Source organism: Carcharhinus amblyrhynchos, chromosome 3, assembly GCF_965287045.1.
Source record: "Carcharhinus amblyrhynchos chromosome 3, sCarAmb.v2.hapA, whole genome shotgun sequence".
Taxonomy (NCBI): Eukaryota; Metazoa; Chordata; class Chondrichthyes; order Carcharhiniformes; family Carcharhinidae; genus Carcharhinus; species Carcharhinus amblyrhynchos.
This window is the reverse complement of record NC_137326.1, coordinates 77,567,201-77,591,659: the sequence shown is the minus strand read 5'-3', so window position 1 is coordinate 77,591,659 and position 24,459 is coordinate 77,567,201. Positions and strand designations below refer to the sequence as shown.

Genomic DNA, 24,459 nt, shown 5'->3' with positions numbered 1-24,459 from the left:
GAGTTTTGCTAACAGTACTTTTAATGTAGACATATATTATATTTATACGGAAAGATAAATAAATGAAATCTTGTCATCTACGGGAACATTATCTGCAGTACTACAAGTACGCTCAAGGTTACAGACATGATCAGCTCAGGGTCAATGTAGAGATGGGAGTGAAGCGATGACTGGCACGTGTTTCCAGGTCACAGTGACTGTATCAAAGATGGCGGCAGGAGGTCCATATCGGTGTCCAAACAGCTGTTTGTTTGAAGTTCGGCTGCTTTTAAAAGACGCCCCAGCCACTCAGCGAAACGGGACTGCTGATCTTCCCTACCCTCAATCCCAGACAGCTGCCCCTTATGTTCCGCTCTTCCCCTGCTTGTTCACAGGCGGGCTGTTCGTAGCTCTGCGTCGGCAGTGCGGAAAGACCTTCGGGGGAAGATGGCGGAGCAGCAGCGGCTGAGGGAGAGGCTGGAGCGGCAGGCGCTGGGAGCGCTGCTGGGGGGCTGTAGGTACCGGCTTGGGCAGGCCGCCCGCCTTTCTCACTCGCCCTCCTTGCGGGGCGGAAGGCAGACTCCTCGGGCTGTCCCGGAATGGAGCTTGTTTCTGTGACTCAGGCTCTGCACAGCCTCCCTCTAAGACAACCCAGCTCCACCACCGCCCCTACACTGGCTGATCTACTGCTGAAACCTTCACCTTGTGACTTCGGGGTGGTTTCTGGATGTTCCTGGGATTCAGATCCACTCTTTCCCAGCAGCTGGGCCCTTACTGGAGGCTCCTGAAATTTCCAGGTTTTTGCCCGTAGGGAGTGCCTGCCCTTGACGGCGTTGCCACTACCCACGACGCTGGACGGGAGCACTTAGGGATCCAGCTGCTGCTACCTCCCAGTTTTCTCCTCGTTCGCTTCTAGCACAGATACTCCCTTTGACAGTTTGTTGTTAAACAGCCTCAACATTTGTTTAATGTTGCTCCAGTTAGACAGGTAGCTTGTTGACCCCCTGGCAATGCAGGGCTGTTTTGTTTTGAAAACTGACTTTTCTATGTGTTTGTGTAGTAGAGGTGAAATTCTAAATTTAAGCTTTTTGTATGCCGTTTGTAGATTGTCCAGTTTTCCCAGGTTTTGAGAGGAGGTGATCTAGGTGCTGCTTTATATGCAATACATGTATATTTATGTGGTCTGACTCTTAATTATCTTAGTTTTATTAATCAGATAAAAGATGAGCAGGACTTGGAGTCAATAAAATGGCAAGTAGATGATGGGGTAAATTGTTGGGCTGAAGCCAACTGCACTCATTCAATAATGAAGGCACTTATTGGGTGAAAGGTGCTGGTTAGAAACTAATCCCTCTGTTCTTCTGGCTGTTTTGCACCTTAGCTAAATCATCAGCATCTTATGGTTTGGAGATTTTCCAATGTGTGGGTCAGCAGTGAATAAGACCTTGTGAATGATAGCTTGCTTAATTCTCATTTTTGCTAGTAGCCTGCAACAGAGGTATAGTGTTTGCTCTGGGAGCCTAGCTGGGAATTCTGTCATAGCTTCCCAAAACATGGTGGACCAAAGCAAGCTGGTTGTCAGAACTCAGCCCTGGTTTATTCTGAGGCAATGAAGAAAGCATCAGACACCTAAAGTCAGTAGTCACAGTCCCTGATATGCCATTATGTAGCATCAAATAAGGCAGATAAACCCTTCAGCACAGCAGCTTCTAAGCCCTGCCTGCAGTCATTGCCAAATCAGTAAACATCTCCATGTTTCTCCTGAAATTGTTCTGCGACAAGAATCACATAGTGAGTGTTTTGCTTGGATCTCAATCTGTGCTGGCTCCAAGGAAGAGCACTGTTGGTAGCAATGTCTTGGTTCAGAAGGATCCAGACAAGAATCTCACTCTTTCTTTCTCTCTCTTTAGCAGTCAGCAAGAACGATTTTTATATCATGACTCAACCAAATAGAGTGGGACTGGAGTGAGGTATTACCAGGCCAAGTAAGGCAATGGGCTCCCTTCTCTAAAGCACATTGGTGAAACAGTTGGGTTTATCAGGTCATTTAACAGATTTTGCTGTCATTGTTAAAAATTTCCAACTACCAGTGACCAGTTTCTGTCAATAGGATGACACAACATGCCATGGTTGTATTTGTACTCTGATCCTCATGGCTGTGAATCCAGTATTATCAACAATAGGTTACAGATCCGTTCACAGGATGTACACATCCAGGATAATGAATGTGAGTTTGGACATATGATCATGGCACCCCATCCACCATGTGGGTTGCAGTCCCAGTGAAGACTGACTTACTGGGCTGTGAGCCTGACTAGTTTTCCACTGATCTGCTTATTGATGGCGGTTACATAAGCCCCAGCAGCCCTCATGTAACTTGCCCAAGCACTAATTGTTCAGCAACAAATTCAGATTGTTTTAGATTCCAGGACCTGTTCTGTATCACAGCTCATTCAGCCCTAGTAAACACAACTGAAAGTGATCCTGTTCTTTCCCAACATTTTTCAGTTTTGCTGGCTCTCCACAAACAAACCCCTTTTGCAGTTTGGTTTGAGGACAGTTATAGCCTCCCTCAACTGATGTATGACCTGGTGACTGACTTGATCCTGCCTATTGAATTAGCACATTGTGTTCTGTATGGCTTAGCATTATAGACAATAGCTGTATCCCTTTGGTAAGGTGTCTGTAATTTTTCCTGAGTTAATTATACAACATGTTGAAGTTATGCTGATTTGGAATTAACAACTTCAGGGCTAGATAATATGATGAAACTGAGATGGTGTCTGTGTATTCAGCTTTCTAGAGTAAGTACCAAACCTGGGCTCACCTGGTCCATCTAGTTCAATGTCATGTAGCACATTGATTTGACTTAGTAAGCCAGTGGGGATAGAGAGGGGACAGGTCAAACAGTTTTGTTAGTAGTGGGAATCATACTGATGCCTTTTTATTTGTTTTTTTTGTATCTACTGCAGATACTAAGCTGCTGGACAAATCTGATCTGCAGGCAGCTCTGACTGAGAAAATTCAGGGTGAAAAATGTGACCTGCAGCCCATCAGGTATGGACAGGAGTGTCCAATAATGTAGTCTTCACAGCTACGTATGTTTGTACCATGGAGCCTCTGGGTGGGTGATACATGAAATGCCACTTTGAAACCATGACTGTTGGGCATACACCTGAGGAATTATGCAGATAGCCGTGTTTTTCTTTGTATTTCAGACTTGTAGCTTACAGACTTGTAATCTGTTCATGGTTGGAGTTCAAAATTCTTGCCCTAGAATTCAAATTCCACCATGACCTCAATGCTTCCCATCTCTGTGACCATCTCCAACATTCAGAAGTTTGTTTGCTTATTCTTTTAGTGTCAGAAGGAGGCTTACATTTACAATCCAATGAAGTTACTGTGAAAATCCCCTGGTTGCCACACTCGAGCGCTTATTCGGTACTGAGGGAGAATTTAGCATGGGCAATGCACCTAACCGGCACATCTTTCAGACTGGGCGGAAACTGGAATATTCTTCCAATTCTGTCCTCTTGCATATCCTTGCTTTCTTCTAAGCCATCACTGGTGGTTGTGCCTTCAAGGATGTAGGCTCTAATCTCCAGAATTCCATCCCTAACCTTCTGCCTCTCCTCATAAGAGATTCCTTAAAACCTAGCTCTTTGAATAAGATTACCAGCTACGTAAACCACTATCAACATCCTGCAGGTTAAAAAGCATGTCCACCATTTATAAGGCACAAGTCAGGAGTGACTCTCACTTGCTTGGCTCCAATAATACTCAAGAAACTCAACACCATCCAGGACAAAGCAGCCTGCTTGATTGGCACGCTATCTACCACTTTCAGCATTCATTCTGTCTACAGCTGAGACACAGTAGCAACAGTGTCCACCGTCTACGAATGAACTGCATCAACTCACAAGGCTCCTTTGGCAGCACCTTCCAAACCTGTGATTTCTAGCACTTAGAATTAGGTATATGGGAGCAGCATCATCTGCAAGTTCCCCTCCAAACCACACCTCATCCTGACTCAGAACTATATTGCTATTCCTTCACTGCTGCATTAAATTCCTGATAATCTCATTTTAATAGTACTGCAGGTGTACATACAGCACATGGACTGTAATGGTTCAAGAAGGCAACTCACCAACAGCGTGGCGACAGGGATGGGCAATAAATGCTGGTCTAGCCAGTGATGTCCACATTATGTGAACAAATAAATAAAATCATTTTGGACACGTGTCCTAATATCTCTGCTTGGTGTCAGGTTTTGTTTGGTTATGCTTTTGTGAACATTAATAGGAGCTGGGGTTGGCTATTTGTCCCATTGAACTTGCTCCACTATTCAATAAGATCATGGCAAATTTTCTATTTCAACCCCACCTCCTGTACCCTCTGAATTTTCTAATCTGTTGATCTCGTATACAGGTACCAGACTCCTTAACCAGTATCTCAAAAATCGGGTCCAGACCTGGAATATACAATCCTGTCATATCCTGGTCACAACATGCTGATCCTCTCCCGGGATTAGTGATGGAAGCTGGCATAGTCTTGCCCCTCAACTCTTCCTTTCTTTATCCCAGCTTGGCACAGAAATCAGCCTGGCCTTAAGTTGTATTCACTTCCTCACTCCCACCAGTTTCAAAATCGAAAAATCCGCATATGTGGTACACGTACTGCATACAAGGTCCAGTACCTGTACTCAATGACTGAACAACCATAGCTCTCTAGGGTAGGGAATTTGAAAGATTCGCAGCCCACTGTGAAGACATTTCTCCTCGTTCTCAATTAGAAGTGACTGAGTCCTTATTCTGATACTGTGACCCTAGTCTCTCAATGAGGAAATGTCCTTCCAGCAATTAACCTGTCAAGCCCCTTAAGGATTTTGCATGTTTTAATGAGATCACTTTTCCATCTTCCAAATACTAAGGAAATATGAATCTCATCTATTCAGTCTCATGGGAGTCAACCCTCGTCTCAGGAATCCGTCCATTGAGTCTCTGTTGTTCTCCCTTTCGGGCAAATGTGTCTTTAGGTAAGCGCACCAGAATTATATACAGTATTTCAGTTGTTCTAAGGCCTTTTCTCTTGTAATCCAATCCCTTTGTGTAGAAAAAGCTAACATACCATTTGTTTTCCTAATTGTTGTACTTCTATGTTAACTTTCTGTGATTCATCAACAAGGACTTTCAGCAGTGTTCAGGTTTTACATTGCAAAGTTACTTCCTAATATCCCTGCCAGATATTTTGCCATTTAAGTTCATTAGCTGCACTCTTAAGGGTGAGCAGATACAAGCAGCCAACATGTCCACTTCTATTAGTTTTATGAATGTATGTTGACTTCATTTTGAATTAAATCTTGAGCATGGGTAACATCAATAATTTTCCAGATGTATTTTTGTCAGTCAGCTCGCATGGAGGAATATGTTTCCTTCGGTTGCTGCTGAAAAATGTTCTCAAGTTATATGTAGAGTTCAACAGTTTTAAGCGTCTGCTTGTGTGTGTGAATTTGGGGTTGGAGGACAGGTATGTAGTGTTCTGATTACTCTGATAGCTTCAGCTTTGTAATTTGTTCTTTGCAGACAGTGGGAGAGAATTGAATAGAAGAAAGAGCACACCTTTCTCTGGTCAATTTTTAAATGTTCAAAAGAAAGCAATGATTTTGAAGCCACCTTTTCACCTCACCTGTGCTTTGTTGACATAATAACAGAAATATTACAGTGCTGAACAATTCTATTATTCTGTCGTCAAAATGGCAAAGTTAGTCTATTGTTTCTCTCAGCTCTGAGATAGACATTCTGTTTTCTCATAGCTTGGAGTTAGAATGTTTTAAAAAGCTACTCATGGGAAGGAAGTGAATGGAGGGTTAAGAGTGAAGTGAGTGACAGTAGAACAAGCGGGAGATGATGCAGTTTGACCAAGCTTTTGATCACATGTCCTAATATGTTTTTTTGGCTTGGCATTAAATTTGGTTGTCTTATAAGCTTGTAAAGCACCGTAGCCTCCTTGTTATTTTAAAAGGCACGATGCAAAAGCTTCTTATTGTTGTGTAATAATGCTAACGAGTTTCACTGATTTCCTTAAAAGAAAAGAAATAAATTGTGGATATTCTTTCCAGTAACTTTCGTTCACTTATTGACATTACCTTTACCATCCTTAAATGGGTTTCACTGTGCCAGTGTCATATTAAGTCTATTTGCCTAGTTTGTAAGCATGGTGTATCTGAAATCCATTCTTGGACTACAAATTGCTAACATTGTATTTTCTTCTCTTCCATACGTTAGCCCAGCTTTGGATGGGACGCAGAACGAAATGATGTTACAGAAAGGCACACAGACCTGGGTCTGGCAACAAGATGAGTTGACAGAGTTTCATAAAAATCACGGAGATGTAGGTATCAGTACCAAATGAAGACAGTTCCCTGCAGTGGTTCCTAGCTCTGCTCTTTTTGTTGCAAAAATAAGTAGCAAAAGAGCCAGAAGGGAGATGAGAATTTTTTTGTTGTGAGTCATGATAATCTGAAACACACTGCCTGAAAATGCAGGGAGCCGATTCAGTGGTAACTTTTCAAATGGAAGTAGGTAGATGATTGAAAAGAAAACTCGGGGCTGTGGGGGAAGAATTGAGGAGTGCAATTAATTGCATAGTTTTTTCAGAGCTAACATGGACATGATGGGCCAAATGGTGGTCTCCTTCCTGTGTTGTACGCTTTTGTATTTGGATGATTCTAGATGTAGCAGTGCAGTTACTTTCATCTGGTGTTCCAGATCTCTGATTTTAGTTTCTAATGAGTAATTCTGTCAGAACCAAAAGGTGTGGCAATGGCAAAACTTGCCTGGGACTTTGTTTATACAACGTGCAAGAAATCATCTGACAGCAGAGGTTCCTGAACTGAGTCTGTGGATCTTTGGGTGTCCGCGAAGGGTCTCTAGGAACTCTGGTGACTGCTGCGTGACCAGCAAACACCGCTTCGAAAGGAGCAATTTCAAAAATAACTACAACAATAGGCAATCAGAGCAAATCTGTGCTGGTGTTCTATTCTTCTTGAGCCATTGATTGTTGCTTGGTTTTTTTTTTCAAACAACTACTTAATTCCACTTTAAAAGAATGGATTGTGCATCGCTGTGATCTAAATTTGCACTCTAACTAAACCATAACCATAGTGAATTTTTTGATAAATTTATTCCCTCTTTTAACTGTTAGTGGCTAGTCAAAATTGTCAGTCACTTCTTATAACTTTGCAATCTCAATGGCGTTAGATTCAGAAGTTCACTATTTAAATAGAGAACCCCCCCCTTTTTGTTGCTTCACTTACATTAATTGTATCTGAAGGAATTGAGTATGAATGGTTGGATTTATTTATATGGTTTAAAATTTGTGTGTGGTAGAAACTTTGGTTTTATACTTGTGCAGTTTTGTGACAATTTTCTTCCTCTCTCCCTTGCCCAGCTTGCACAAAGCATGATTGAACTCAATAGCAGACTGCAGCAAAAGGACCGAGAGATCCTGACTAATGAAGCAAAGTAAGTTAGTGGGCAGTTCAGATTCTGGTTCCTTTTAGAGTGAGAGGGAATGGTTAAAATGTCTATCAGCCTGGATTTGGATACATTTTGCAATGATCTACATGACATAAATGGCTCATTTAGCCCAATAAGTTATAACCGTAATTAACTTTTTGACTAAATTAAATTTGTTCCCTCATATAACTGCTTTAGTGGCCAATCTAAATTATCTGTCACTTTTAGCCTTATTAATCTTTGCAATCTAGATGGCATAAGACTCAAAAGGTGTTTAACCTCCTAAACAGTGGTCTTGTTCCAGTAAGATTTTGTTCCCAGATGCTGTTACTTCCCTGTTCACCACCAATCTATCTTTAAATGTTGACATGGTCTCTGCTTCCAGCACTAACTCTGATCTGGGTACAATTTTTTAACACTGGGAAACAGAATGTTGTAACGTAGCCACCACTTTGGAACCAAACACCTCCTCATAATTGGTTTCAGCGACAATTGGCTGGCAAAGCGGAGAGTCCTGGCTACAGTGGTAGCCACTATCGGGGATGCAGGAGAACCACTGGCAGCCAGATGTCCTGCTGCCATCCATGGTCAAAGGCATCTACAGGCTCAGCACCTATTCCACCATGTACGTTAAAAGATTCAAATGCATGGAGAAATTCTGCCTATGTTGCATCAGTTTGGATGGAATTTCTCATCTATTATGGGGCCTTGAATCCTCCTTTGCAAACCCCTTGGAAATTCTCTCTGAGCCACTTTACTGAACATGGAGGGATTTCCTGCATTGGCTGCTATTGCACATTAAACTCTTCCTTGCCTTCATCTTCCATCTGGCTGTGCCATCCAGCCAGGGCAGGGGTCTCCAGTGGAGGTCTCTAGTCTCTGTATTTGCGTGTCCTCCACTGTACTAGTGGTGATATGGGCTGCACACTATTGCACAGAGCAGGTCCAATAAACAGATTGTTTGTAACCTTTAAAGAATGGGTCCATATTTCACGTGTAATACGAAGTGTTAGTTGCTGTCACTGTTTGACTATGTAAGGAGGCTGGTGCTCAATTTCTGGCTTCAGCTTCAGGGCTTCTGATTTTTGGCCACAGGAAATAGATGGAGGTGATTAAGACTGAGGATCTGCTTCTGGACTGGGCCTGGCCAAGGTGACCATTATAGGCCCAGGGTGGATATGGCCCAGGAGCTGTGGCTGCCTGCCTCCCATGATCTTCAGGCTTGTTCCCAGTCCAAGGTGGTCCTGAGATGGATCATCCACTGTCCATTGGTATGCAAGAAGCCTTCCATGACTGGTGGATACTGCAGAGAGTAGTTTTTTGTTAACGCCAAGAATGGTGTTATAATTTAGTTCAGTTGTATTCCAGTGTTTCCTTCAAAGTAATTTAAAAAGTGAAACAAAATTCTGAGAATTTTGTTTGGCCTGTTCATTGCTGCTGCAAATTGCCTAAAACTGATTGCCTTTTGGAGTTTGAGCTTTCAATTCAAAAGCTAATTTTGAGGTGGAAAAACAAAATCACTAATGCTGATAGTATATGCCCTAAATCCACTGTTCTTTTCAACAAAAACATGTGTCCTTTACTCTGTCCTAAACCTCTTGCATTTAACCTTACATTGATGTTCCCCTCATTCTAAATCCTTCAATTCCAGAAACTGTCTGTATCTGTCAACACTGTCCTTCCTTTTCATTGTTTTAAATAGCTTTAAAAACAAAAAGCAATTTTTTCAAATAATTCCTTAACCCTTTTTTGGTGTAGCAAAAACGGACCTAATCATTCAAATCTCCCTTTGTATTTGCATTTACTCAATTTAAGCAGCTTCCTCTGAATATTTGCTAAGCTATCTCTATTTCTCCCATGTTGTATTCTGCCAAAGTGTGGTGAAAACTGCTAACAAAGTAAAGGGAGTCTGAGAGAATGAGCACACACAATGCAAAAGAATTATCTTTAATGTTCCTTTGTCGATTGCAAATAATTTTGTTAGCTTTTTTCAGTATTTGATAAATGCTTCACATACATTGCCTTGGAAAGTTTCTGGTTTACTTCTGATGGTATTCAGTCAGACTCACTCAAACACACATAGGAAAACTGGATTTTGTAAATGGAGAGATGTGGAAGCTAGCACAATCAGTTGTTAAGGGACTTTAAGCAGGCTGGAATTCAGGGGGTGTACTAGAAAACTAGATTTAAGCCAAACTTGCTATGGGATAGGAAGAGTACATGTATTATCTAACCCCACTACTCTGGAGATTGTACCATTAGTTTAAAAGTTCAGTTTACTCACCAAAAGGCCAATTGTTTACCTCCTCTGTAGGTACCCAGAATAAAAGAGACTTCAACCAGGCTTCTTTCAATAAGTGACAAACTTATTTGTTTATTATAAAACTGAACTACTTTTTAACATGTTGCAAGTACTGGTTAACACACAATTGTAACCTGGAAGTATAAAATTCCCCAGCATACACACATGCAGGCAAACAAAGGAAAAACAGTCTCTGCAGAAATGGGCTTTAGAGAATAGGCATTATAAAATAAAGGATAAGTTTGACAGAGTCTTGATGCTGTCAATCTGGAATTTTTTCATGTAAAGACAAGCCAATGTTCCTAATGGATATCTGGAAGTTCCCACAAATGGAACTTTGGCGTAGAGGAGAATATAGGACTGGATCAGTTTTTGTTTCAACTTTGTAGGTCCAAATGTAGGCAGATTATAGTCATGAGGATTCTTGGCAGCAGTAGTGAACCACATCCAATTTCAGGTGAGGTAGAGAGAGGGGGAGTCTGGTAGGATAGCCTTCCCCTCTCAGCTTATTCCCCAACAAGTCTTCAAAACCAGTAAAAGGTGAGATCTGCCATGTGATTTCCAGCAAGTCACTAGCCTTTGCCTTTCAGTTTCTTTTCCCATAAATTAGTGACTGCAATTCAAAACAAACAAAAACAGCTCTTCCCCAAGTTTTATTTATTAGTCACAAGTAAGGCTTACATTAACATTGCAATAAAGTTTCTGTGAAATTCCCTAGACACCACATTCTGGCGCCTGTTTGGGTCAATGCACCTAATCAGCACGTCTTTCAGATGTGAGGAGAAAACCAGAGGAAACCCATGCAGACACAGGGAGAACGTGCAAACTCCGCACATACAGTGACCCAAGCCGGGAATCAATCCTGGGTCCCTGATGCTGTGAGGCAGCAGTGCTAACCACTGTGCCACCCACAAGTACCATGCAGGTTAGGTGATTTCTTAGAAGTCAGGCTTGTTCCCAGTCCAAGGTGAATTTATGACCTTTTTGAATTCTCCAGGTCTGTATCCAAGCACACAGATAATAAAAAATATTGTTTTGAAGGATATGACATTCCCAACAAATGAGAACTCTAACACCTTTTTGATTATGTCAAGGTAAATAGTATTAATGGAAATAAGTGCATCTGATCATTATAGTTACTCAGTATCTTCTGAAATTGGCACGTTAATGACTTATATTAAGCCTTGTTTCACTTAATGGAAATCAGTCTGCCTCTGGAAATTTAGGAGCCTCCCTCCGTCTTTATTTTAGCAAGTCGGAACCTCTATTCTCAAGGTGATGAGACTTGCAGGACAAAGTGCAGATAAATATTCTACAGCTGCTGGATTGGCAGGTCAGTTAACAAGGCAGAGCTGTTGTGGAGCCAGTATGTTGTTGGGAGAGATTGAGCTCAGTTTGTTATGGTTGCTTTGCACCAGTAAGGATGTACAGGAGGTTAAAAAGTGTAAGTTGTAACAATTATTATTTTATATTGCTAATCTTTTTCTACATTTACACCTTGCTTGATGTTGCTTAATTGCTTTTAACATTTGTTTTAACTTGTCAGTGATCTGCGGCAGCTTTGAAAAGCACAGAAGCAATCTTGTTGGACAATTAACCCAGTAAATAATGGAATAAATTTGCCCAATTTAGAATAACTTTGAGATCAGGTATGATGGAGGAGTGTTTTATAGTGCAACAATAATCTATAGGGTGGCACAGTAGCACAGTGGTTAGCACTGCTGCTTCACAGCTCCAGGGTCCTGGGTTCAATTCCCAGCTCAGGTCACTGTGTGGAGTTTGCACGTTCTCCTTGTGTCTGCGTGGATTTCTTCTGGGTACTCTGGTTTCCTCCCACAGTCCAAAGATGTGCGGGTTAGGTTCATTGTCCATGCTAAGAAATTGCCCCTTAGTGTCCAGGGATGTGTAAGTTAGAGGGATTAGTGGATATAATATGTAGGGATATGGGGTAGGGCCTGGGTGGGATTGTGTTCAGTGTAGCCGAAGGGCCTCTTTTTGCACTGTACGGTTCTATAATCCTATTATCAAACCAATCTTCCTTAGATTATACACTTTTTACACAGAAGAATTTTAGATTCTGAACATATAGATGATCTGTTCTTTAAGATTACAGTCAAACTGATAAGTATTGAGTTTGTACAGAGATCAATTTTGAAGTTGCTGCTATTAGGTAAAACATTGGGAAAAATGAAGTATTTGCAACATTGGAGACTATAGTACAGGGAATCTGGTAAAGCTGCTTTTTGTTCCTGGACAGTTTTTTTTAGGCTTTTTTTTTGGAGTATGGCACAGAAAATGTATTCTGGCACTTGAGTGTGACAGACATGTTGAGTGTACCATTTCTAAAATGGAGATATCGTGCAGTCTCATTAGATTGCATTTTTCATCATTTCATTTTGTCTCAGAGAGTGACAACAGTTTTTGTTAGTATTGGCCATGCCTCTGCTGTAATCTGACCAAATAAAACTAAAATACAGAGCTATTCATGACCTGTTGTGGTTCTGCTCATTAATTTGTGTAGAAAATATAATCGCAATCCATATCTATCTACTGCACGTGATCTCTGTAAACTCTCCAAGTAAAGCCTGTACCTTGTAACCTGATGGATTTCAGAATGGTAGAGTACCACAAGCGAATTAAGAAGCTGGAGGTCGAATGTCGGGAGTTGCGGACTAACCTGCAGGATTTGGAGCGAGCCAATCACACATTGAAGAATGAATACAACACTCTCCATGTCACCTTCAACACCCTCGAGGAGCGGCTGCAGAAAATGGCTGATGCGAACCGTGAGCTAATCACACGGTGGATGAGTGAGAAAACACAGGATGCAAGCAGGCTGAATACAGAGAATGAAAAGGACTCCAGGTAAACACTGCAATTCAGTGGGATTTGATTTACTACTGTTGTGTAAGAAGTGAAATTGTAACAGTGGGGATAAAAACAAGTTATTGAATCAGAGAATCCCTACGGTGCAGAAGGAGACTATTTGGCTCACTGTGTCTGCATTGACATTTACCCAGGCCCTATCCCTGTAACCCCACATATTTAACCTGCTAATCCCCTAATCTACGTGACTTGGGACACCAAGGGATAATTTAGAGTCCTGAGGTTTTCATTTCTCTCAGTCTATTAGCTGAATTGTTGCTTTTTGATGAACCAAATGCTTCACAATGTTGTTTCTTCCCATTCTTCAAAGGTATGGGCCTTCCATGTTTCGCAGAAGCCCATTTACTCTCTTTTCCTTTGGTATCTCACCCTTAATTCTCAACATATCTTTCCACTAGGCATCATTATCTTTTCTGTTGCTAAAGCTGTAGAATTATCACTTTCTTCTGTTGTAAAATGAGAAACATTTCCACTCAGCAGCTTTTAACTCAGTAAAGTCCAAGTCTGTTCAAAGCTTGAGTCCTACTCTCAGTTCTTCTAACACTTTCCATGTACTCCTGAATGAGGCACAAGAAACTAGTCATTTTTAAAGTGAGATGAAGTAAGGTGGTATGAACACCAGCTTGGCTTGTTGGCCTGATGCCTGTTTCTGCAAATCTAAATTCAATGTAAACTCACACGTTCTGTCAACCGCTGCTTCCTAGCTCCTGTCTTGTTCCTTTCTTGCTTGTCAATAATTAACACTTGGGTGGTCAGTATCCTTAAGAGCATGGCTTTTATTTTCACTTTTTGTTGTGATTATAGGCAGCTTTGCCTGCTCTTTCTTCTGTCTGGATCCTCCTTCCAAAAACTGAGTTTAATATCCTGACTATTTTATTCCAGAAAGCTATTTTGATGATATTGGAGTCACTCTTTACTCAGACTTACATTTATTTACAGAGAAAACATTACAAACATGCACACCTCCTAACGCAACCACATTACAGTTTCCATACTCGTCTATGTATGTGATCAAGTGAAACCACAATCCATATCCTTGATCTACAAATAATTAACACAATTGATATGCAGTTAATTCTGACTCCTACTCTAAATCATTTTTTTCCCAGGATCTCAGAATGCATTGAACTCCTCAAACTCCTTCAATCTTCAAAACACTTCGGTGCCATCTACTCAAGGTTTCCAGTTTTACCTTGTCTTTTCTCCTTTGTCTGTTGTTAATTGCCTTGCGAACCCTTCGCTTGCAACTTAGCTTCTGATACACATTGAAGTAAATTCAATCTGTGATAGGTAGTCTCCATGGAAGTCTAGCTTAGTCAGTAACTGGTGACAGAGGCAGCCTGGTACATTGAATGAAACACAGAATACTGTGAATACTGGAAGTCCGAAATGAAAACAGAAAATGCTGGAAATATTCAACAGGTCAAGTAGCATTTGTGAATGAGAAGCCAAGTTGACATTTCAGTTGATTGCTCCATAGATACTTCTTGAACAGCTCAGTATTTCTGGCATTTTCTGCTTTTATTCCTGGTCCACTGAAACCCTGCTGAGTTCAGTAAGTTATGACATGAGCATCTTGGTGTATTAGAATCTGACTCAATACGTGACTGGTAGGGTGGGAAATCTCCTAGTCGGATAGATTATCTCGTAACCATTTGCTGCAATATGTCCGCTTATCCATCCATGTATGTGTAACTTATTCATTAATTTTTGTCATTACCCAGGTTCTGTTCACTGTACAAAATCTCACCAATGCTTTTTTTTTGTGGCAGATCATTCATCCTGCTGGGAGAAATCGGAACATTGCCTGTGATGCCCACGAATCACAAACGCACAGATCTGCCACTTGCTGAGAAGGTGAAAGTGGTTGCAGCCTTACAAGGCCCAAAAGCCTCCTATGCCTCTGTGGCCAAGATGTTCAGCATCTCGAAGAGTCAGGTGGGGCGCATCAGCCAGAACAGAGAGAAGATTCTGGAGGAATGGCGGCAGAATGCTAATCCCAACCGCAAGAGAAAGAGGAAGGGGAAGGACATTGAGGTGGAGGATGCTCTTCTGTTCTGGTTCCAGCAGGCTGTGTCTGAGGGACTCCGTGTCTCGGGCCCCATGCTGAAGACGAAAGCCAAAGAGTTCGCAGAGGAGCTGGGCCATGATGACTTTGAGCCGACTGATGGGTGGCTTTCGCGATGGAAGGCCCGGAACAACATTGTTTTTAAGAAGGACTCCAGCGAGCGGCACGATTATGATGGTCCTGTGGCAGATGGCCACACTCCAGAGAGTGCTGAAGTTGGGGCCAGAGTGCCTGATATTGGCCATAATGTGACGCTACTTGATGCAATCCAAATGCTGTATCGAGCCTATGGGAATGTGGAGCAGACTGCCTGTGCTGACCCCCTTCATGGAGCACAGTTAAAAAAAGATGCGACCTGTCTGGGTCCCAGGCTCCCTGGAGGTGATTTAAGCTCAACCAATTCCTGCCCCCTCTTGCTCCCAATGAAACAGGAGGGGTTGCCTGGCCCACAACTAAAGTTTGAGGACAATTGTGCCATAGCCAAGAGGCCCCGTCTGGAGGATTCAGCACAAAAGCACATGGTTGGCGGAGTGTTGCCGAGCACAGCCTCTTCAGTCACCAGCAACGAGGCGCTAGAGTGCGTCAGCAAGCTGGGAAACTGGCTTCAACTCCAAGGACCATCGGGAATTTACGAGCCAATGCTGTGCATGCTACGGGACGTACAAACTGCAGTGGCAACTTCCCTGAGGTAGACATTGGGGTTTGCCAGAGATGAAAAGGAAGTTACAAAAAGCTGGAGTGTTGGGAATGAAAGTGGAAAATTCTGGAAATGCACCTCTTTGTTGGAACTGGAAAAAGGAAAGGCTAGGACTCTTACAAAGGCTTGTCAGTTTTCTGTACTGATGAATGGCTATGGCTTCAGCTGCCATGGCTCTGGAATTCTCTTTCTGAACCTCCCTCTCTCTTGCTCTTTCTCTTACCATTAAGTATTTCTTAAGACCTACCTCTTTGAATAAGCTTTTAGCCACTCACCTTTAAAGCTCTTTGTGGTTGGTTTGTCGAAGTTTGATTATACTCCTGTGAAGTGCATTAGGAGCTTTTACTACCATAAGGCACTATATAAATGTACGTTATTGATGGATCCAAGGTGTGACATCAACATCTCAAAGAGAATTGACTGACCTAGTGAGAGTCTGGCAGTTTCTGTTTTGCTTTCTGACTTGAACTGATTTCTCAATGGTTTTTATACATGAATCTGGGGTACGTTACATACTGAACAGCAGTGAGGATATGAAAGTATGTTGTATCATACAAAAAAAACTCCACTAATTTATTTTAGAGAAACTTTTTTATACACATTAATAAACGGGTAGTTGAATCCTATGCAGGCTTCGGTTTAGCATTTAATACAATTGCGTCACAACATTAATGGGATTTAATGTTTGTAATGGTGTCAAACAGATGTTCACTTCAGTATTGAAGACTGCGTTGTCTATGCTAATTGCTGGACTGAAAAGCACTACCCACTATAACTTAAATGAAATTGACTACCATTCCCTTACAAGAATGGAAATATTGGTAGTATGATACCACAGGTGTGCATGGAATGGTCTCAGTTAATGTTTTCTTTTTATCATTCATAGGCGTCGTTGAGTATGACACCATTGTTAACTGTCCTTGGAAAGATGGTGATGAGCTGCCTTTTTGAACTGAGGTCCGTGTGGTGTAGGTACACCCACTGTTAGGTTTTTGACAGTAAGAAGTCTCTCAACACCAGGTTAAATTCCAACAGGTTTATTTGGTAGTAAATGCCACTAGCTTTCAGGGTTTGTCCCTTCATCTGATGAAGGGCCAACCCCAAAAGCTAGTGGCGTTTACTACCAAATAAATCTGTACTTTTAACCTGGTGTTGTGAGACTTCTTACTGTGTTTACCCCAGTCCAACGCTGGCATCTCCACGTTAGGATTTTAACCCAGTGACTGAAGGAACAGCGATATATTTCCAAGGGGAACGTGGAAGTGGCAGTGTTCCCATGTATCTGCTGCCCTTGCCCTTCTAGATGGTGAGAGCCAAATTGCACTGTGGTGTAACTGAACATTTAGTGCTGTTCCCACTTCATACAATAAAATAGTACAGTGTTGTAAGCCTGGAGTAAACTGCATGTTATTTGTGATCCCTGTATCGGTGTAGATTTGTTGATACTGGAGAAGTAAGATTGATAGTTAGAAAGTGAAGAGATTTAATATGGATTCCAAACCCATTTAAACAAATTGAACTATTTGGTGTGGTCAGTGAGGTTGCATGGAATCCTTGTTGACAGACTATTAATGATTGATGCCTGACAGGGTTCTTTTGGATTGGATTTGAGTGACATTTGTGCAGATGATCTCCAGCCAGTGTTGCAATTTGGGCTTTCTCAATACTTTTATTCATACTCACAGCAAGTCAATTTTCATAGTAAATGGCCCACACTCCCAACAAAATGAAACTTATACAACTCATCAATAGAGTGAATGTGTTAGTGTGCTGAAAAATTGAAGCTGTTTTAGTGAGTTATGCATTGGTAGGATGTATAGACAAAAAAGATCCATCTACAATTTGAGTTTATTACAAGGGGTGTATTTAGATAAACTGCTGCAGAATGTTAACCTTACACCAATGGTTTAGATCATTCTTTGAAACAAAATCAGTTTTTGAACTGGATGAATATTGAAATTGCATGGAATTCTGTTTCATGTAACATGATAATGGTGAGAGAATTCCAGAGCTGGCAAATGTTTATTGCAGGTTTATTTCAACCTGGCAACTTGGTTCAACTATAAACATTTTACAACCAGAAAATAATTCAAACCTGTAATAACCAATTGCTAGCGATTGTATTGAAATGGCCACAATTCATTGTGTTTACATTTTGAATAGCAACTTGAATGAAACACCAACAGAATATCCTGATAGTTGTGCCTCTCTGCCGAAGCCAGAAATGAGACGCTTTTATGAAAAAAAAATGTACACTGACATTTACTGAAGTGCACATTGACACGTGCTAGAATATACCAGTATTATCTGTCAGGTGCCCAGATTGAATATCTACACCTTAACTCAGCAAAGCTGCATTGCCTTTCTTAATCAAAAGAGAAAATGCTGGAAAATGTGTGGGTCTGGCAGAATCTGTAAGGAGAGAAAAGAGCTAATGTTTCCAGATGACCCTTCGTCAAAGTTAAAAGGCATGAGTCATAGTCACAGAAATCTGGGGAAAAGACTGCTAATGGAAGCCCATAGAGGGAATAAAGGGTGTGAATGGCCAAATGGCAGAGAATCTGAAATCAGAGGGTAACCTGTGACAGATGAAGATGTGGGGAGAGGTAAAATTTAGGGAAAGGGGAAGCAAAGGAGAAAAGGTAAGAAAAGGGGTATAAAGTAGGGGGAAAGATTGGGGAGGGAAGAAAAGTAAAGAAAGACAATAAAGAAATAAAAGGCAGAGAACAGTGAAAAATTAAGTATAATGAAAACAAATGGGTCGAGGTGGGGTGGAACTAATCATATAAAGTTTTTGAATTCGATGATGAGACCGGAAGGCTGTAACGTGCCTACCTGGAAAATGAGATGCTGTTTCTCCAGTTTGCTATGACCTTCACTGAAACATTGCAGCAGGGCAATGACAGACATGTGGGCATGGGAGTGGGATCATGTGTTAAATGGCAAACAAGTGGAAGGTCAGGGTCCTGATTGCACACAGACCAAAGGTGCTCTGCAAAGCGATCACCCAATGTATGCTTGGTTTCTCTGATTATAGAGGAGACCACATTGGGAGCAGCAAATGCAGTGCACCAAACTGAAAGAGGTCCAAGTGAAACACTACTTAACCTGGAATGAGTGTTTTGGATCTTGGATGGCAAGCATGGAAGAGATAAAGGGACAGGTTTTACACCTTCTGCAATTGCATGGGAAGATATGGTGAGTTACGGGAGAGGTGTTGGGTAAAGTGGAAGAGTGGACTAGGTTATCCAGAGGGAATGATCTCTGTAGAATGCTGAAGAGAAAGTGAAGGGAAGATGTTTGGTGGTGGTGTCATGCTGGAGTTGGGGGAAAATGGCAGAAGATTATGCTTTGCATGTGAATGCTGGTGGGGTGAAATTTGAGAACAAGGGGGACTCTATCATGTTCTGGGAGGGAGTGAGGGTTGTGGCACGGGAAATGGACTACATGCTGTTGAGGGCCCTATCGATAACTGTAGATGGGAATCCACGGTTGGAAAGTGGCATCATCGAAACAAATGTGACTGAGGTGAAGGAGCTGAGAGAAAGGGATCTTTATTTTACAGAATGCAGGGTGTGAAGAACTGTAGTCCAGATATCTATGGGGGTGAGTGGGCTTGTAATAGATATTGGTAGGTAGTCTATTGCTGAAAATGGAGACAGAAAAGTCAAGGAAGAGAAGGCAAGTGTCTGAGATGGACCAGGTGAAGATGATGGAGGGCTGGAAACTGGAAACAAAGTTGATGAATTTTTCTAGGTCCAGACGAGGGCGTGAAGTGGCACTGAAATAGTCATCGATGTACCAGTAACGGAATTGTGGGAGGGGACCCGGATAGGCCTGGAACAAGGAATGTTTTACATGCCCCATTAAAAAGACAAGCGTAGCTAGGACCCATGCGGATACCCATTGCTACACCTTTTGATTTGGAGAAAGTGGGATGAATTAAAGGAGAAGTTTGTTGAGAGAATGTGTTCAGCCAGGTAGAGGTGGGTGATGATAAATGGGAATTGTTCAGGCCTCTTTTCAAGAAAGAAGTAAAGAGCTCTCAGGCCATCCTGGTGTGGTATGGAAGTGTAGAGAGGTTGCACATCCATGGTGAGTAGAAGGCAGTTAGGGCCTGTGAACTGGAAGCTGCCAATACGACTTGGCATCAGAGGAATCCCAGGAGGGGAGGGAATGGACTACAAGAGTAAGGGTGGATTCAAACCAAGAGGAAATAAATTCAGTGGGGCAGGAGCATACTGACACAATGGGCCTACCAGAACAGTCCTTTTTGTGAATTTTGGGAAGTAGGTAGAAGCAGACTGTCCAGGGTTGGGAAACTGAGGTTGGAAGCTGTGCGGGGGGTAAGGCATCTGAATTAAATGGTGTTGGAGATAATGGCTTGATGTTTAGTGGTGTGGTCGTGGTCCAAGGGGAGGTATGAGGAAGTATCTGAGTTGGTGCTCAGCCTCTGCGAGGTAGAGGTCAGTACGCCCAATGACAACAGCACCCCCTTTGCCTTTGTTAATAATCTCTGTTCATACAAACTCCTATGCATGTGAAACTCTCAGCAAAACATTTGCAGGGTGAGAATGTGTAATGTTCTTTCTGTTGGTGAACCCCTGTGGCTAGACAAAGATGTTATCATTTAGTGCTGGGTAAATGGATGTAAAATAAATATTGCTGGTGACCGAGGAACTGAGCTGACCACTGCACGTCCCAGAAATAATACATTCAATAATTGCTGCCGCAGTCACCAAGTTATAGGGGTTTTGCAATGAGTTTCTGTATTGTAAAGTAGGCTTTACAAACAACTTTTCAGCTCTGCACATCTTACACAGCTCTGGCATAATAGAGAAGGGAACATGCTCCAGGTTTCTAAATGTTGAAAAGGCAAAATTATCAGGAAAGACTGAACAGAAAAGGAAAAGCTGAGGGGTGACCAAATACAAATATTTAAAATGACACGGTTTAATAGGATAGGTATGAAGAAAAGTTTCGCTTGTTGGGGAATCTGGTGGTGGAATTTTACTGCCCTGTTGCAGCAGGGACTTTGAGAACAGAAAAACCCACTGGTTGGAGAGGCTGTGTAATTCTGCCCCTAGGGATTATCAACATAAGATAGTCATTAATATATGCAGTTAGGAATTTGGGCAAATCCTCTTTACCCAGGAAATGGAATTTGCTACCATATAGAGTAAGCAAATCAAATTGCATCGATGTCTTTAAAGGAAAGCTAAATAAATGAATGAGGGGAAAAAGAACCATATGAAGGAGGCTTGTCTGGAGCAAAAACACTGTACCAGGAAATATTCCCTCAAGATCATGGGTTTGTGTGATATGCCATAAATGTTTGATTCACAGGTGTTGATAAGCTGGAAAGATATCCAATGTAAGGAGTACAAGTGGCTGATTCAATGTCAGGCCAAGTGTGGGAATACGGTAAATTGAAGAGTTGCTGAATTACCTTTTGAACTGGGGAGCAATTATACAGAAATTTTTTTCAACATATTGTAGGAGTGTGTGGAGTGTACTTGAGCTGGGAGAGATGTCGAACAATCTTTGCTTACAGAAACAAGTGAGATTATTGTGAATTTATCATTACATTATAGATGGGAAAGGGGCAAAAAGAGAACATTCAAAGCCAGAAATGTATATAGAACATTACAGTGCAGTACAGGCCCTTCGGCTCTTGATGTTGCGCTGACCAGTGGAAACAATCTAATGACCCTCTAACCTAAACTATTCCAATATTATCCATATGCCTGTCCACTTGAATGCCCTTAAAGTTGGCGAGTCCACTACTGCTGCAGGCAGGGCATTCCACGCCCTTACTTTCCTCTGAGTAAAGAACCTATCTCTGACATCTGTCCTATATTTATCAACCCTCAATTTAAAGCTATGTCCCCTTGTGTTAGCCATCACCATCCAAGGAGAAAGAGTGGACAGTGAGAGCCTATCTAATCCTCTGATCATCTTGTATGCCTCAATTGTCACCTCTTAACTTTCTCTCTAACGAAAACAACCTGAAGTCCCTCAGCCTTTCCTCATAAGACCTTCCCACCATATCAGGCAACATCCTGTTTTTTATGTTAGTTTATTTTATTTGTAGGCAGTTGTTACGTTTCTATTGTTAATGCTTTCCTGGTTACCTGAACACACTAATCTGACATATTTCCTCTGTGGTATGGAACAGAGTCACCCCCTGTATTTGATAACAAAAGAAAGTGCTACTATTAAGTGCTGTTTCTCTTTGGCTAGCTGGTTGCACTGTCAGGAAATTATGGATTAAATCCAAACTCCAGAGACACTACGTTCTGACACTTAGATGCAGCACTGATGAGTGAGCATTCAAATGACTGTGAAAGTTCCCGTGACATTATTTGAAGACGAACAGGAGGGTTTCACTGATGTCCAAATCAATATTTACCCCACAACCAATTCTGAGAGAGTTCCAGAATGAGAGGGCATAGGTGATAAAATCATTCTCGCATCAAATGAAGAATTTGAGAGCACATTGTGAGAAACGTGGAACTCAGTGGCCCATATAGTGGTTGAAGTAGATGGTGTTACAAAGAAAAGCTTGCATTTGCAAATCACTTTTCTCAATTACTGTATCCAAGCACTTTGCAGCTAATAAAGTACTTTTTGAAGTATAGTTAATGTTGTAATGTAGGAAATACATTAGCTAATATGTGCTCAGCAAGTTCCCACAGACTGCAATCTGATTTGGTTTTATGATGTTTGAGGGATCAATATTGCTCAGAGCATTAAGGAGAACTTTTTTGTTCTTTTTTGAAATAGGGCATTGATATCTTTTACATCCACCCAAGGATGATGCTTTGGTTTAATGTCTTATTGTAAAGATGGCACCTATGATAGAACTGAACTGGAAGCTTTTTGTGTGTTCATGTCTTGGAGTAGGCCTTGAACCCACTAGGACCAGAGTCATGCTAACCCCAGGGTAGCCAACTCATTTAAATTAAAATAAAGGGAACTTTAACATTTGCAAAAGGATGGTGTTGGGGGAAGGTGGTTTGTGTGCTGATGACCGTAACTTCCCCTGACAGCTCATCGGCACAGTGCACATGCTAACAAGTAAAACATAGTGGTTCAATCTCCCACAGTATTACAAAAGCAAAATACTTAACGTGAGAGCCCGGACCACTATAGTCTGCATTCCCATGGAAACACTGACACCACAGCCCACTGACCTCTGTGCTTAATTTCACAGTATTTGTTGGCACAAATTAAGTGGTTTCATGGATTTGTGGTATTTGAAATTTTAAAAGACTTGGATGATTCTTTTATTTGCAACAGTTCAGACTTTTTCCAAGCATGGAAAGTTATCAATGGATTACTTTTTTCAAAGCTTGTTTGTAGACGTTCCATTATACAGCATGGGGTTCATTAGTTCTAGAAAGTATACAGTGGATCAATGGGCTTGAAAGTGCCATAGCTTGGCATAAGGGACCATAGAGGGTGGGTAGAGGGACAAAGGGTACGTAATGGACCTAGGGGTGGATGAAAGGACAGACCTGGGCATAAGGGGCCTGTGGAAACAAGGACAGAGCTTGGCATGAGGAGACAGATGGAAGGCCAGAGCTGTGTATTGGGAAAAGGAATGAGGTAGCATGGATGGGGGATGTTTAGGGGTTTTGAGGAGTGAGGGTTGGAAAGCCTTTGTTTATTTTTTCACTGGGACCAAGGTGGGCCTTTCAAACAATCTACCACAGGCATTTGGTAGCTTGTGGCATCTGCACTTCCTCCAGGTCGACTGGCATAGTGTTAGCGTTGCTGCCTCACAGCGCCAGGGCCCCTGGTTCAATTTCATCTTCGGGTGACTGGTGTTTGCATTTCTCACCGTGTCAGTGTGGGTTTCCTCTGGGTGGTCCAGTTTCCTCCCACCGTCCAAAGATGTGCAGATTGGGTGGATTGGCCATTCCAAGTTGCCCCTTAGTGTCAGGTAAATACATGGGGCTCTGAGGATAAGACCTAGATGGGATTGTTGTGGTGTAAGCCGAATGGCCTCCTCCTGCACTGTAGCGATTCTATGACTGGCCTGACCCGAATCCACACCTTGGCCCCAGCAATGAAGATCCCGTCTTTGTGGGCACTTTCTCCTAAAGCGAATGGGCAAAAACAGGAATTTTCCCGACCCTCCCTTATATATAAAATTCCAGGCTATTATTGTTTCGCTCCACATTTGTTGAGTACTTCCAACATTTTTGCTTTTATTTCAGTTTCCCACAGGTTATCTTAGAAATAATGAACAAAAAAACTTAAAGGACACAGGACAAACAAAGTAAGGGACAATCTCTTTAAAGTTCAACAGAGAAAATGCTGGAAAATGTCAGCAGGTCCGACAGCATCTGTAAGGAAAGAAAAGACCTGACATTTTAAGTCCAGATGACCCTTTGTCTTTTGGTTTGAGGTTCCAGCATCTGCAGTAATTTGCTTTTACTTTTTTAAAGTCCAACAGGTTTATTTGGAATCACAAGCTTTTGGAGGGATCGTGGACTTTAATCTGGGGTTGTGAGACTTCTTACAGTGCCCACCCCAGTCCAATGCCAGCATCTCCACATCACACCTTAAAATAAGGGACAATTTGTCAACCTGGTTGACCCCCTAATCCGATTGGTATAATTAAGGTAGAATGTATGAGTTAATGGGATTTGGATATAGGTAGTATTACGTCAGTTAAGTGGGAGGGAGCTCATGTGGAGTATAAGCAGTGGTGAATTGTATTGTTTCTCAACCTTTTGGCTAAGATGAAGTTTAGTATCGACATGCTGTACTTGGTTCAAGTCATTAAGTTACATTTTAGCTTCATTTGAAGCAATTTTTAAAAGTGGCATCTTGGCCTTTTGGCTAAGATGCAAATGAGATCAAGCCTTGGAGGAGTTGCAATACCTACTCCAATCAGCTTGGATCATGTAAATCAAGCCCAAGACAGGAGCTGAGAGCCCTGTCTTGTCAGCTTGGATCAGGAATGTGTCACTTGTTGAGACTCTGAATTGGACTTGAT

At 41.9% G+C, this 24,459-nt stretch overlaps 1 protein-coding gene across 6 annotated transcripts in view; it reads left to right on the top strand.

Annotated features, from left to right (window-relative positions):
* Positions 1-219: 219 nt before the first annotated feature.
* Positions 220-24,459, top strand: part of atg16l1 (ATG16 autophagy related 16-like 1 (S. cerevisiae)) — a 70,957-nt gene continuing 46,717 nt past the window's right edge. Inside the window, exons 1-8 of one of the 6 annotated variants that reach the window (XM_080185412.1) lie at positions 509-1,770; positions 1,890-1,964; positions 2,952-3,036; positions 4,910-5,014; positions 6,264-6,369; positions 7,429-7,502; positions 12,412-12,663; positions 14,457-16,474. In XM_080185412.1, coding sequence (XP_080041538.1) covers positions 4,938-5,014; positions 6,264-6,369; positions 7,429-7,502; positions 12,412-12,663; positions 14,457-15,444 — 1,497 coding nt within the window. In that variant the 5' untranslated portion in view covers positions 509-1,770; positions 1,890-1,964; positions 2,952-3,036; positions 4,910-4,937 and the 3' untranslated portion in view covers positions 15,445-16,474. The other 5 variants (XM_080185405.1, XM_080185409.1, XM_080185411.1 and 2 more) reach the window with 5 other exon arrangements.